Below are 13,328 nucleotides of genomic sequence, written 5' to 3'. Positions count from 1 at the left end.
GGGGAGAGGGAGAGGGAGAGGGAGAGAGGAGGGAGAGAGGGGGCAAGGGAGAGAGGGGGCAAGGGAGAGAGGGAGAGAAAGAGAGAGGGAGAGAGAGAGAGAGGGAGAGGGAGAGAGGGAGAGAGGGTGTGTATGTGTGTGCGCACGCGTGCACCCGTGTTAAATGCACAGACCGCATGTTCACATCATCTTGCATTCTGAGAACAGTGCGTGTGCGCGTGTGTGAAGGTCTGCAACCATGTTTCACCATTGACGGCCAAGAACCGGTTGCAGGCAACCGTTTTCGGGCTCTTAACGGGCAACAAGCTGGCAGGGGTATCAATGGGTGCCTGATAGGACGAGCTGAAAAGACCTGCAAAAGCAGAAGCAGCATAATCTATGGCTCACGTTTGAGAAGTTCAGGAGGTCAACGGTGGAGTCAACGCCAGCAAATAGGGCGTTGACCCGGGTTCCGACACCCGCGATGATGACGGCCACCTGTTTGGGTTCAAGTATGACACAGACTTGCATCAGGATGTTGGTGCTTCAGCCCATGCAACGACTGAAAAGCAACCCTGTGTAAAAAGCACCTGCAGTTGCACGGGGCTGCTGCGCAGCCGAGGGCGTCGCATGGCTTGCAGAACAGAGCCTGCTGTGCATGTGGCCCTCCGCAAGAAACCATCCCGCAAAGCCCGTCTCCCACGCGCCTTGGGCCGGAACTCAAAGTCCCGCTGGATGCCGTCGAGCGCGTCGTTGACGCTGCTGTTGACCTGCGCCTTGAGGGCGGCCACGTCAACCACCCCCTGGATGACGTCAGCGGCGCTGCGGTTCTGGTTGACCGCCGGGTCCCCAAAGTAGTAATCCAGCGCCAGCACGGCTGGGTTGGTGCCGTTGGAGGCGCCGGCCAGTCCATGTAAGCCGAAGCCGCCATTCGTGAGGATGTCCTGGGCGATGACCTCGACATTGGCGCAGCCGTCGCGCAGGGCGATGACGGCCACGGTGTAGATCAGGGGCAGCACGCTGAAGACGGTCAGCAGGACGATCAACAGGAAGCCGAAGAGGCAGAGGCCGGCGGGGCAGTTGCGCCACGCGCTGATCAGGAGCAACAGGATCAGCAGCATGATAAGGCCGTAGGAACACATCAGCCCCTGCAAGGATTGTTTGTTGGGCAACTATTGAAGCTGGTCGGCGTGATGATTGAAGGCAGGAATATAAGACAGCAAATAATCATCCCAACCCCAGCTGGCTTCAAGGGCAAGCGGTGTGTGGAACCCCCTTAGCCGCCCCGTGCGCAGGTCGATTCCACGTGCGTGCGGCTGCTCACCGTTGAGGCATATCTCTGGTACTTCGCCACTATGGGTGTGAAGCGTGCCTGGTAGCCGTCCACGCGGTCGCTGATGGCGCGCACCTGTGCGGCGCGAGCAGGGCGCAGGCAGGGACGAAGGGAGCGAGCTTCCATCAAGCGTTTGGTGGGTCAGGGGGGGCAAGCGGCGGTTGCGCAGGCTGCGCAGACTGGCTCGCTGCAGAACGAGCATAACGTCTTAATTCTTGGTTAATCTGCCAGCGCCCTTGAATACAAAGCAATTGTGTGAGGCTCCAGGCCGCAGCCACGCAGCCACACAGAGCGAGGCATGCCTTGATACCCTGCACACACGTCGTCGCCCGGACATTGCACGACACCCACCCGGTGCGATGCCTCGTCCATTGGCTGCGTCGCACTGTCCACTTGGCCCCTAATGTCATCGGCTGTCTGGCTGGTGAGCTGGTGAATGCTGTCCAGCAGAGACAGAATGGGAGACAGGGCCTGGTTGGGGAGGGCGACAAAGCACCGGGCATGGTGGATGACAGGTTTTCAGCGGGGTTGCAAGTGAAACAAAGCACATGGGAGAATGGATTCCAGCAAAGCAGCGAGCTCGACAAAAGAGGCATGCACCAGGCCGGATGCCTTCGCTTCTGGCCCGCGTGCCTGCTTCTAGAGCCGCCGCAACCTCTGCACCTGGGGCGCGCGGCCCGCCGCCCGCCAAGCCATCCAATCTGTTCCCTGCACCGTGTCTGCACCCGGCCAACAAGCGCACCTGTGACGGCGGCGAACCCAGTGCCGCATACGCCGGTTGCACGCCGTCCAGGCTCGACGCAAATTGGCTCAAGTCCGGCGCGGCGTTGACGTCGGCAATGACCCCGCCCAGCGAGCCCGCAACTGCCTGCCGCTGCGGCTCAAAGCCCGACATCCGCGTTGCCACGTCAGCGAGTGGCGCCGACCTGGCGCCAGCGTCGGAGTTTGCCATATGCGTCGCCTCGGCGGCGGCCGCGACATTGGGGGCCCCGGCAGATAGCGCGGTCTGCACGTCGCCCCAGGGGCCGGCGGTGTCGACATAGTCGCTGAGCGCGGTGCCAATGGCGGCTGCGTCGGCCCCCATCGCGGCCACAAGGCTGCTGACGTTGCGCAGGCTGGCCGCGAGGTCCGCCATTAGCGACACGCTGCCGTCCAGGGCGCTGGCCGCGTCGAGCAGGCTGTTCAGCAGCTGGGTGCCCTCTGGCGGCAGCGCCAGCTGGCTGTTGAGCGACGTGAGGTTGATCTCCAGGGTCAGCGGCGAAGGCGTGGCTGCAGGGCAGGCAGGGCGGTCGACGGGGTAAGTATTAGCGTTGGTGAGGTATGTGTGGTGTGCATTATGGACGGCAAAGGCTGCAGCTTGCAGGCAACTTTGTGTGGTTTTTCCGGCACGCAGGAGGGGCGGGGGAGCATGACAGGAAGTAAGCAAGCAGAAAGCACAAGTTGGCTTGGTCTTGCTCACTATTGTAGATTGCGTCCAAGGTTATCAGCGTCAAATTTAGCGTGGCCGCCTGGCTCAGCGCATCCTCGGGCAGCACCACCACGGTCAAGTTAATGTGGACAGCCTGCAATTGAGGTCGCAATTACGGGCACGTTGCTGAACGCAAAATGCGCGTCGACCCAGATCCAAACGCCGCACGAGCCTCCGCGAAGGAGTCCCGCATCGGGCGGTGCAGATGCACGGGGAGTGGCTGGGCGCACGCGCGCGCCCCACCTGGTCGAGGAGCCCACGCATGGCGAAGCTCGCGTTGCGGTAGAACAGCCCGTTGAACGTGGTGACGTTCGACACCAGCACCGGCAGCAGATTCGACCTGATGTCCGTCACCTTCGCGTCGGCGTCCGATATGCCCGCCGCTAGGCGTGTGAAGGGGTTCGCGGACGCGTTGCTCTGCATCGCCTGGATCGCCTCCACGGCTGCGGCCGCGGCGTCGATTTGGGAGACCCAGGTCGGCGCGTCGACGCCGGCCTGCGCGGCGATGAGCGCCTGGACCTCCGGCGTGCCCGGCGCCACGTACGCGCCGGGCGGCCTGCGGGCAAGACAGCGGAGGTTAATTTGGGCATATGAAATCTGGTGCACGATGCAAACATCAGCTCAGCTATTCAAAGCGGCCGCTGCGCATGCCTGTGATTGGACCGCCTCCCGCGCAGCAGGGCGGATCGACTCGGGTCTTATCTGCAGTATCTGCTGTATGCAGCTCACGGCCCCTCGCTCACGGGTTCGACAGGGCGTCAGCAACCGCACTCGAGTACGCGTCGAGCGCGGCGTCCATCGCCGCCAGCTGCCCGCCGGTCGTCAGCGCCGAAACCGCGGCCAGCCGCGCGCTCAGGTCCGTCAGCGGGCTCGACGCCCCAGACAGCAGGCCGGCCAGCGCCGCCAGCGCGCCGGTGAGCCCGGGCCTGAGCGCGGCCCCGAGGTTTGTGATCGCCGCCTTGAACTCTGACGGCGCGGGGGCGTTGTCGAGGAAGTAGCCAACCTTGGACACGTTGGCGCGGAGGCCGGTGGGGTCGACGTCCTCGGCGATTACGGCCGAGAGCTGGTCGAGGGGCACGGTCATGTTGCCGGCGAGGCGAGAAACGCCGTCGATGCCGTCGGCGACACCGCCGGCAAAGGCCTGCGGGGGACCCAGAGGGGGCCAGGTGCTAAGTCCCAGTTGTTTCGAGGGGGACACCAGCAGACGGTAAAAGGCGGTGCAAGGAAACATCCCTGTAGCTTGAATCCTTGGCTTTCGCTTTGTAGGGCCCAGGCTGATGATTATGTGGTTGAATCAGCATCTGGAAGCATGACTCACCTTGACATCATCCACCACCGCCCACGCCTGGCCTGCCAGGTCGCGCGGGACGCTGTACATCCCCCACGCGCCGATTGCCAGGCATGCCACCCCAAAAAACACCAGCAGTCCCTGAGTGGCGTGTGGTTGCGGGCGCGCACGCGTTGTGAGCTGCTGTTTGTCATCATGAGTCAGCAGTGACAGCTGTGGCCAGCATTACTTGCACCAGTGTGGGCAGCAGCTGGCTGTGTTATCATTGCGTCGCAGGCGCATGAGGCGTCCGCCCACCTTCCAGACGCGCAGCTTCCGTCCCCATAGGACCTTGTCTGCCTCCCCGTATGCCTCTTGTTGACAGCATACAACGCAGCAGCAGCGCACACAGCGCCTGATTTGGGGGGGGGGCGAGGGTGATGTCGACATGGGGTGGGGCAGAACCTTGGCAGCACGCTCGTAACACAGGAGTGCTTGGCACGCATAGCCTGTATCTGGCTACACGCCTGCCACAGGCGCGGCACCCCTGGTTGTATGGTGGCATCCTGCTTAGCAATTCATTCTGTTTGTCATGCGCCCGCCACTGCTCACCAGAGCACCAGCAGCAGCAGCGTGAGGATGCACAAGACCAGCAGCACCACTACTGGCAGCCCGGGCTTGAGCGCATCTGCCTTGACATAGGCCATAATGTCGTCCTGGGTCCATTCCCAAGGCTTGAAAATACTGGCTGCCTTGCTCAGCAGCACCTGAAACGTCGATGTGGGCACGAGGGGGCGCACCGCAGGCTTGACTGGCGCTGCATGATTGGCAGCAGCAGTGCAGCGACGCCAGTGTGCTCGCAAGGAAACGGCCGCGTGAGGTGGTGTCAGGGGCCTGGCGATCGGTCAATCGCTCTTACCTTGTACTTTGCAGACTTGCAAACCTCCACTGGTGCGGACACCACGCCCTGGACGAGCACCGAGAGCGCTAGGAAGGCTACTCGGACAAGAGGGCCCTCCATCCTGCTCAATACCATGTGTAACGTTTTTAATAGTATTATTACCCTATGTATGTGTCTGGCTGTCCCGAACTCGAGTCCCAGCAGCCAAATGGCGCGTGGTCAGAGTTTCATTGTCTGACCGCAGCTCCCGACGATCATATCGATATAATTTTCTCCAGTACTGCTACAATCATAAATGAACTGCACCGGCACCGTTGCAGTTTCACCTGTGCTGGAGTGGGCAGCTTCTCACTGCATGAGGCTGTCTTTTTCCCATGCCCTATCTGTTCGCGTGCGTGCGTCTGGCCAATGTCTGTCGCCTTGGTGAATGCATGCGGCGCGGATCCACGCGTCTGGCCATCTGCGGCGATCTGGTAGTTCAAACTGCCTCCCACGCCCGAGCGGCCCCCAAGCAGCGCTATCTGCAAGGTGGTGGCGTCTAAGTAACTTGATTGGTCTCCCTCCGACCACAGCTCGCCTGCCACCTTCAGGAGGTTGGCTGCAGGCTTGCTTTTGAGGTGCAGGCCCCCTCCCACAAGTGCTCATATCTACCGAGATGTTTGCGGTGAGCGCACTAAATGCACAAGTGGAGTGACTGGATCCCCTGGCAAGGGTGGGCCGCGTCACTCAGCACTGTCGCCGCGCTGTGCACGCTGCTGTGCTCTGGTGCCGTCAACTTGCTACAATCCTGGCGCCTTGTGACTGCATCGTCCGGCCCGCCTTCCCACCCCCCAATGTCGTGCTCACCAGTGCTTTGGCGAGCCCGCAGTCATGGCGCGCGACGGCAGCCCGCGCGCCGCGGAGGAGGCCGCGTGGCTGCGGCGCATGCTGGAGAAGGAGCAGCAGGCGCGCGCCACCGCCGAGCAGGCGCTGGCGGCGGAGCGGCTGCGCAACGCGCTCCTGGAGAGGGAGGTCTTGGCGGCTGCTCAGGCGCGTGGGATGCATTGCATTATGCGCAGGTCGACCATGTGGGTGTCGCAACGGGTTCAAACGGCAGTCAAACACGGGCTGCCCTGAAGCTGCTGCAGACACGCGAGGCCCGGTTGGTGATGTTGCACTCAGCACCCAGTCATACGTGCTACACTCCCGCCGCGTCGAACCGATGCCACCTGCAACAGGCCGCCCAAGACATGGGCGACAGCCTCTGCATGTACCTGTCCAACAGCCGCGACCCCGCAACGGCCTCGCTGGACGCCGAGGGCGGCGGCACCCAGCTGCCCTTCCCGGCCGCCAGCCCAGGAAATTGGAGCGTCTACAGCACCAAGGGCCTCGGCCTGGACCGCCCACTCGCGGCCGCAGACGACTCGGCGCGCACGCCCCCCGCGGGCCGCGATCAGCGTTCCCGGCTCGGCGGCGGCGGCGCGGGGGCGCACGCGGCCGAGTTTGCGACGCCGCAGCGGCCGCTGCCGTGTGACGAGGCGGCGGAGGACGCGACCAGCGTCGGGGGCCGCGGCGGCCAGGGGCGGCTGCACCAGCAGATTGTGGAGATGTCCACGCGACTCAAAGGTTTTGCCAGCGAGTGGGTGCAGCGCCTGGAGGCGATGGAGGAGCGGCCCAGAGAGGGGATCGCCTCCGACGCGCGGCAGGCACCCCCGGAGGTCCCGCAGGATGCGGCGCAGCAGCCGGCGACCACCGGACAGCGGCCGCAGCAGCGCCCGCTGGAGACGCCAGTGGTACCGGCCCAAACTCGGCGCGACGGGGTTGTGGCGGAGGAGCCCCTGGCATGCGCTGAGGGCAGCCCCTTGGAGGCGTGGTGCGCCCAGCAGCAGCAGCGGCGGCCGCAGCTCAATGCGCAGCGGCAGCAGCGAGCCCAGCCGACGCCATCCGCGTCCGATGAGAGCGGCGCGGACGGGCGCGTGGAGGTGGGGTTGGCGCTGGTCACCTGCGACGACGCGGCCTGCTTCCAGGACGCCTGCCCCTCCTTTGGTGATGACAGCCGCGGCGGCCCCGCGCACGACCCGTGGCACCACCAGATTCCCGGCGGCGGCGCGGAGCTCGACCGCTACACGGGCAGCAGCGGGGACCACGATCACGGGTTTGTCGACGCCCAGCCGCCAAGCCCCGCGCACTCGGCCGCATCCGGCCCGCTGTCGGCGGCGCGCGGCGCGCTCAGCTGCCGCCTTGCGGCGCGCGCAGGCCGCGCGCAGCCTCATCCACATGCCGCCGCCGCCGCCGCCGCCACGGGCGTGACGGCGCCCGCGGCGCCGCCGTCGCAGGCGGCGCCGCACGGATGGGCGGGGGCGGATGGGAACGTGAGCAAAAGCTTCAGCCACGCGAGCAACGGGAGCGGGGCGGCGCAGGAGGAAGCGGGGCTGCGCAGCAGCATTACGTCGCCGCTGATGGTGGGGCGGCAGTCCTGGGCCTCGCTGCGGCGCTCGGCGGACGCCAAGCCGTTTTAGGCGGCGAGGGGAGCTATGCAGCAGGGGGTTTTGTTCGTGTTGACAAGTACTGCAGGCAGCGACGCTGGTGGTGTGCCAGCGGCAACACCCGGGGAGCTTGGGGAATACCATTAGGCATTCATCTTCTAGCGCACTGCACAAGGCTCAGGATTTCGCTTTGCCCATGCAATCATGGAGTTGACCAGCAGGCCCATGGGTAACCCCTCGCGCCTCAACTGTTCACATTGCGTGTATGTACGGCTATTCTGCAGCATTAGAAGTTCGGTTGCGTAGGCAGGCCTGCGTGCGTACGTGCTTGTGCAAATGCTTCATGGTGGGGTGCACAAGGAATGCGCCAGGCGCCACCTACCTGTGATGCTGAGCACCGCGGCAGGGTCTTGATCAAAGGCTGGTGGCACTGGTGCTCCCTCTTATTTTGTTGTTTTTATTTATGCAACATGATGGCTGCAACATACGATCACGCCGTTTGAGTGGGCTGGACGACCTTCAACATGTCGTGCAACACCGCGTTCTACTGGATTTGCTGCAATGTTCGACTAGATGTGAGCAAACTCATGATCAGAGCTGCTAGAGCTTGACCTTTCAGATCGGGTGGCTTTGGCGGGGGCCACCTCATGCCGCGTTGCGCTTGACCGACATGCTTGCGCAATTGACCCGCAAGGCTGCAAGCACTCAGTCACCCCACCATCTCGCTGCTCTACTGTCGCCCAAAATAGGACCCTGACGTGGACCTGGCACCGCCTCGGAAGAGCGGCATGTCGCGCGCCGGCACTCGCCCGCTTGGCGACGTGTCGCGAGCCGGCGGCGCGCCGGCGGCGCAGCAGCGCGCGGCCGCAGCCGCAGCCGCAGCGCCGCCAGATTTTGAGTCGTCGGACGACGACGATTACTACGAAGATCCCACTAAATCGACTGTCACGATGACGGTCGGTGCCGCCGGCCGTGCGGCCGGCAAGGGCGCAGCGGCCGCGCAGGTCGCAGCCCCAGCACTGCAGCAAGTGGCCGGCGACAGGCGGACGACGGCAGAAGCAGCGGCCGAGCATTTCGCGGCGGCAGAGCGCGCCACGGCGGCGCGTGCGGCGCGGCGGACGGACAGCGGCGCAAAGGATCGGCAGCATGCCCTAAATGAAGCCCTGAAGCTGCTGCACTCAGAGTTCGCAGAGCCTGCTGCTCCAATGGCCGCGGCAGCCGGCACAGAGGGAGGCAGCGCTGAGCAGCAGCAGCAGCAGCAGGAGCAGAAGCAGCAGCAAGCGGCTGGCGCCGCAGCGTCCCCGCCGCAGGCCTCGCGCCGCTCCAGCTCCGCGGCCGCCGGCGACACACACACCCTGCCAGAGGCAGCCCCTGCCGCCGCGACCGCGACGCTGCCGCCCCCGACGGCCCCCGCCTGGTCCGTCTCCGTCACGCCCCACAACACCGCCGCGCGGCCGCAGCCGCGGGCCGTCTTCTTGTACGCCAGCCAGACCGGCAACGGCAGGGAGATTGCGCGCACACTCCAAACCGAGGCCGGGCGCCGCGGCGTGCCTGCAGATGTGATGGCCCTCGACGAGCTCGGCTTCCCCTCCTTCGGCGCGTCCAAGACGCCCGTCGCCGTCATAGTGACGTCATCCACCGGCGACGGCGAGCCGCCCGACAACGGTGCGGCGTTCTTCAAGCAGCTGCTCGCGCCGGCGCAGGCCAAGGGGTGGCGGCTCGAGGGCGTCAAATTCGCGCTGCTGGGGCTGGGGGACTCGAGTTACTCGAGGTTCATGGCGGCGCCGCGGGCGATGAGGGCGCGGCTGGTAGAGCTCGGGGCGGAGGAGTTTTACGCGGCGGGGGAGGCGGATGACTCGGAGGGCATGGACAAGACGGTGCGTGTGGGTGTGGGTGTGGGGGGGTGCGGTGGAGGGTGTGGGGGTGAATAGACTGAGCATGTAGTGGGCATCAAGGGGTCGGTGAGGGGTAGGATGGTCGGCGCTGGATCGTGCGTTGCCGCGGGGGTGGAAGGCGGGTGGTGCGGGGTCTTGGGGCAGGCAGACTTGGCGTGTCATGGGCTGCGTGTTGTGGGCACGGAGGCCGGGCTGGGGCTTGCAAGGGCCGCTGGAAGGAAGGGTCGGGTGCATTGTGGGCTGCTTGGTGGATGCATGGCAGCGATGCCAGTGGAAGCGCACTCAAGCTTTTCTTTCAGATGGATCACAACCATCGGTGGGCAGGAGCTCCTGCCCACCCTTGATATTGAATCAGATGTCAGTGTGCGGGCATCCTTCAAGTCCTTTGGCTAAATACACTCCCGACCCTACAGGTGGAGCCCTGGTGCGAGAACCTATGGGCGCCCCTCAAGACCGCCCTCCTCGACGCTTCTGGCGGCCCCGGCGGAGGCGGCGCCGCCGTTGCTGCGCACGCGCTTGCTGGCACGCTCGCGGCGGAGGGCGGCCCTGCCCTGGCAGCGGCGCACGCGCCGTTGGCGGCGGCGCCGCGCCTGGCTGCAGAGGCCAGCAAGGGATCGGCAGCGCAGGCAGCTGCGGCTGTGGCCGCGGTGCCCAAAGTGTACCTGGAAATCTCGATGATGTCACTCGGTGACTCAGCGGACCTGGGAGAGCTCGAGCCACCCAGCCGGGCGGAGGGCGGTGGCAGCGGCTCGCGGCCAGGTTCGGGGCCGCAGCAGCAGCAGCACCTGTCGCATCTTGCACCAACGGTGGCCGGGGTGCAGCTGCGGGGTTCGGAAAGGGAGGCGGCAGAGGAGGGGGCACCACAGGGCCAGCCTTTGGAGGAGGAACGGCAGCAGGCACAGGAGGCTCGATCAGATGCGAAGCCACAGCAGGAGTTGTCTGCAGAGGATACGGAGGAGCAGCAGCAGGAGGAGGAGCAGCAGCAGCAGCAGCAGCAGCAGCAGGAGGAGGAGCAGCAGCAGCGGGACGAGGAGCAGGAGGAGGAGCGGTCGCAGCAGGAGGGGGATGATCAGGCGCCGCAGGAGGAGGGCCCGCAGCAGGCGCAGCCGCAGGCAGGCCAGCCGGTGCAGGCGGCGCCGCGGGAGCCCGGCGGGCTGGTTGGCGGCCTGGCGCCAGAGGGGGCCGACCTGAAGGGCGCCCCAGGGCTGGCGCCGCCGCGGGTGGAGGTGTCCTTCGACGTGGCACCAGCGGTGGGTCAAGGGCAAGGGCCGTCCTCGCCGCGGGTGGCTGCACCGCCCTGAGGAGACGCCTCGTCATGCCTACACCCGCGGCAACTTAGCGTTAAGCCAGCCCACCGGCGTGGGTTGAGCCTGTGGTTTTTCTCCCTTGGTGATCTTTCTGATCCTGTAACCTGTTGGACCTCACCCGACCCATGTATAGGTGTCCGAGGATGTGCGGGCGCGCGAACTGTCCTGGCCCAGCGAGGAGCAGCGCAAATTCCGCAAGCCGACTGGCGCGTACAGCGCAGCCGCACCTTTTTATGCGCGCGTCGCAGAGGCAAGGTGGGCGATTTCGCACAGCCGGTCAAGTTCAAAGAGGTCCGGCAGCGAAGCATTGCAAGCAGACGATGAACACGGCCGCGCGCAGCCTTGTTGCCACCCCGAATCTGCTCAAGGGCAGCGCGCCGCCCCCTCGCGTTTCCTTATCAAAGCCTGCTTGTCTTGTCGTCCTGCCAAATCACACAGTGATGCGCACATGTTCTTTGAAATCCAAGCTGCCCGGACCTTTTCCTACTATTCCGCCTCCACACACACCTCACATAACCCTTTGTATTCACTCAACCCCTTAAATCCACACAGCCTGCTCGTGTCCTTCCTCCTCCCGACCCCCACTCACTCACTGTGCCTGCACGCCCAGGCTGCTCACGGCCCCCGGCTCTGACCGTGTGGTCGTCCACTGCGAGCTGGACATCGCAGGCAGCGGCATCACACACAAGGCCGGCGACGCACTTGCTGTGCTGCCGCAGGTGTGCCGGCCTCCCGCAACTGCGTTGCCCCCCTCTCGTGCGCAGCCCCTTCTCACGCGCGGCTGAGGGCAAATTCAGCCTCAGGGGAACACGCGCGCGTGAGGTTGCCCTAATGATGGCATACTGCCACTGCACTCCTGCAACATCCTGGCCTCAATCCATGCAGCTCGGCCTGACTTATGCCAATGCTGCTGCCTCCCAACCGCCACCAACCGCCGCTCAGAACGACCCTGAAATGGTCGCGGCGCTGCTGCAGCGCCTGGGGCTGGATGGGGAGCGCGTGTTTGAGATCAAGGCGGCAGGTGTGGCCAGGTGTACAGCTGGAGTGCTCCCATATGAGTGATGTGCTGCAGATTTTTTCCATCTTACAGGGTGGAATCTGGCTCTGAATACGCTTGCATTCAGACTTGTGGGGACGATTCCTGGAGCACCATTGCAAATAAAAACGGCACTCGCCTGCTGACACCCCAAATGTGCCCCCCACCTGGATGTCCTCCAGGCCGGCCAGCCCCCGGCGCCACGCTGCTGCCGCACATTGTGTCGCCCTGCTCCCTGCGCCACGCGCTCACGCACAACGTGGACATCGCGGGAAAGCCCCAGAAGGGCCTGCTGCGGCTGCTGGCAGAGCACTGCCGCAACGAGGCCGAGAAGAGGTGCGCGCCGCCCCTCGCTCGCCACGCGCAGGCGCCGCCCTGCGGAACACGCCATGGCAAGCGCTTGTGATGACATCATCGTCCGGGATCGCCAGGCGGCGGCTGTGCCATTTTCTCCCCTTCTCGCTCCGACACACTGAAACTTTCCGCAAAATTTGCCGCCTCCAGGACGCTGCTTTTCCTGTGCGCCAAGGCGGGTGCCGCTGACTACACGCGGGAGATTGTGGCCGGCCACCCCTGCCTGCTGGATCTGTTGAACAGGTGCGATTGTGGGGGGGATTGTTGCGTGTTTCAAGCCGCCTCGCTGTATGTGCTGCAAGAAGCTGCGTGGGAGGCAGATTGAATTGCTCATTTGAAGTCCGCTTCGAAATCACAGAAATTACATAACATGCAGCAGGGCCTGCACAGAGGTGTCTGCATCCTAGCTGATGTTTGCACCCCCGTCATTGATGCGCCCCTGACCACACTCGCTGCCCCGCACCCTTCATTTCTGCTTTCAGATTTGCGAGCTGCGCGCCGCCGCTGGCGGCGCTGCTGGACGCCCTGCCGCCCCTCGCGCCCCGCGCCTACGCTATCAGCGCCGCGCCCGCCGCCGGCGCCGGCGCCAGCGCCGCGCGCCTTCAGTTTGCATTCCGCGCGGTCTCATTCCAGGCGCCCTCAGGCCGCTGCGCCGGCGTCGCGACGGGCTGGCTGCAGCGGCTGCTCGCGCCGCGGCTGGCCGGTGAGGGCACAGCGGACGCCGATGCGTGGATGCCGATTCTGCTGCGGCCGTCTCAGACGTTTGCGCCGCCGCCGCAGCTGGCGACGCCCCTGATCATGATCGGCTCGGGCACCGGCACCACGCCGTTCCGCGCGTTCCTGCAGGAGCGGGCCGCCGCCAGGGCGGCCGCCGCCGCCGGGACCGCGGCCGCCGCAGCCGCGCCGGCCGTCGGCGAGGCGTGGCTGTACGCCGGCTGCCGGCGGCGCGACGAGGACTTCTTATATGGCGCGGACTTCGATGCCTTCGAGGCGAGCGGCGACCTGACGCGGCTGCGCGTCGCCTGCAGCCGCGAGGGGGACAAGAGGGCGTACGTGCAGCACCTCGTGAGGCAGGACGGCGCCGCGCTGGCCGACCTGATCGTGCGGCGCGGCGCGCGCGTGTGCGTGTGCGGCGAGGGCTTGGGGATGGCCAGGGAGGTGCACGCGGCGCTGGCGGCCGTCCTGCACGCGCACGTGGGGATGAGCGAGGGAGAGGCGAATGAGGAGCTGCGGGCGATGGCGGAGGCGGGGGCGTATGTGAGGGAGGCGTCGAGCCCGTGATCCCTTGGAAATATTTTCTTCTATCTTGTGTGTGTGTGTGTG

At 65.4% G+C, this 13,328-nt stretch overlaps 2 protein-coding genes across 2 annotated transcripts in view; one reads left to right on the top strand and one right to left on the bottom strand.

Annotated features, from left to right (window-relative positions):
* Positions 1-5,068, bottom strand: part of MNEG_0614 (hypothetical protein) — a gene marked incomplete at both ends in the record, with an annotated part of 6,218 nt that extends 1,150 nt beyond the window's left edge. Inside the window, 11 exons of the mRNA XM_014050908.1 lie at positions 388-477; positions 570-1,127; positions 1,304-1,387; positions 1,664-1,783; positions 2,055-2,581; positions 2,772-2,874; positions 3,024-3,336; positions 3,524-3,921; positions 4,099-4,150; positions 4,660-4,814; positions 4,967-5,068. Of these exons, the coding sequence (XP_013906362.1) occupies positions 388-477; positions 570-1,127; positions 1,304-1,387; positions 1,664-1,783; positions 2,055-2,581; positions 2,772-2,874; positions 3,024-3,336; positions 3,524-3,921; positions 4,099-4,150; positions 4,660-4,814; positions 4,967-5,068 (2,502 nt within the window). The remainder of the gene's footprint in view (positions 1-387; positions 478-569; positions 1,128-1,303; positions 1,388-1,663; positions 1,784-2,054; positions 2,582-2,771; positions 2,875-3,023; positions 3,337-3,523; positions 3,922-4,098; positions 4,151-4,659; positions 4,815-4,966) is intronic.
* Positions 5,069-5,818: 750 nt separating this feature from the next.
* Positions 5,819-13,286, top strand: MNEG_0613 (5-methyltetrahydrofolate-homocysteine methyltransferase reductase; the record flags this gene model as incomplete). Its single annotated transcript, XM_014050907.1, has 10 exons — positions 5,819-5,959; positions 6,166-7,389; positions 8,163-9,290; positions 9,722-10,558; positions 10,749-10,870; positions 11,226-11,334; positions 11,558-11,636; positions 11,834-11,987; positions 12,156-12,248; positions 12,488-13,286. The coding sequence occupies 10 exons, from the start codon at positions 5,819-5,821 to the stop codon at positions 13,284-13,286; spliced, it is 4,686 nt and encodes a 1,561-aa protein (XP_013906361.1).
* Between the last annotated feature and the right edge of the window lie 42 nt (positions 13,287-13,328).

Source organism: Monoraphidium neglectum, assembly GCF_000611645.1.
Source record: "Monoraphidium neglectum strain SAG 48.87 unplaced genomic scaffold scaffold00052, whole genome shotgun sequence".
Taxonomy (NCBI): Eukaryota; Viridiplantae; Chlorophyta; class Chlorophyceae; order Sphaeropleales; family Selenastraceae; genus Monoraphidium; species Monoraphidium neglectum.
Note: the sequence above shows the minus strand (reverse complement) of the source record. Positions and strands in the feature narration are given on the sequence as shown.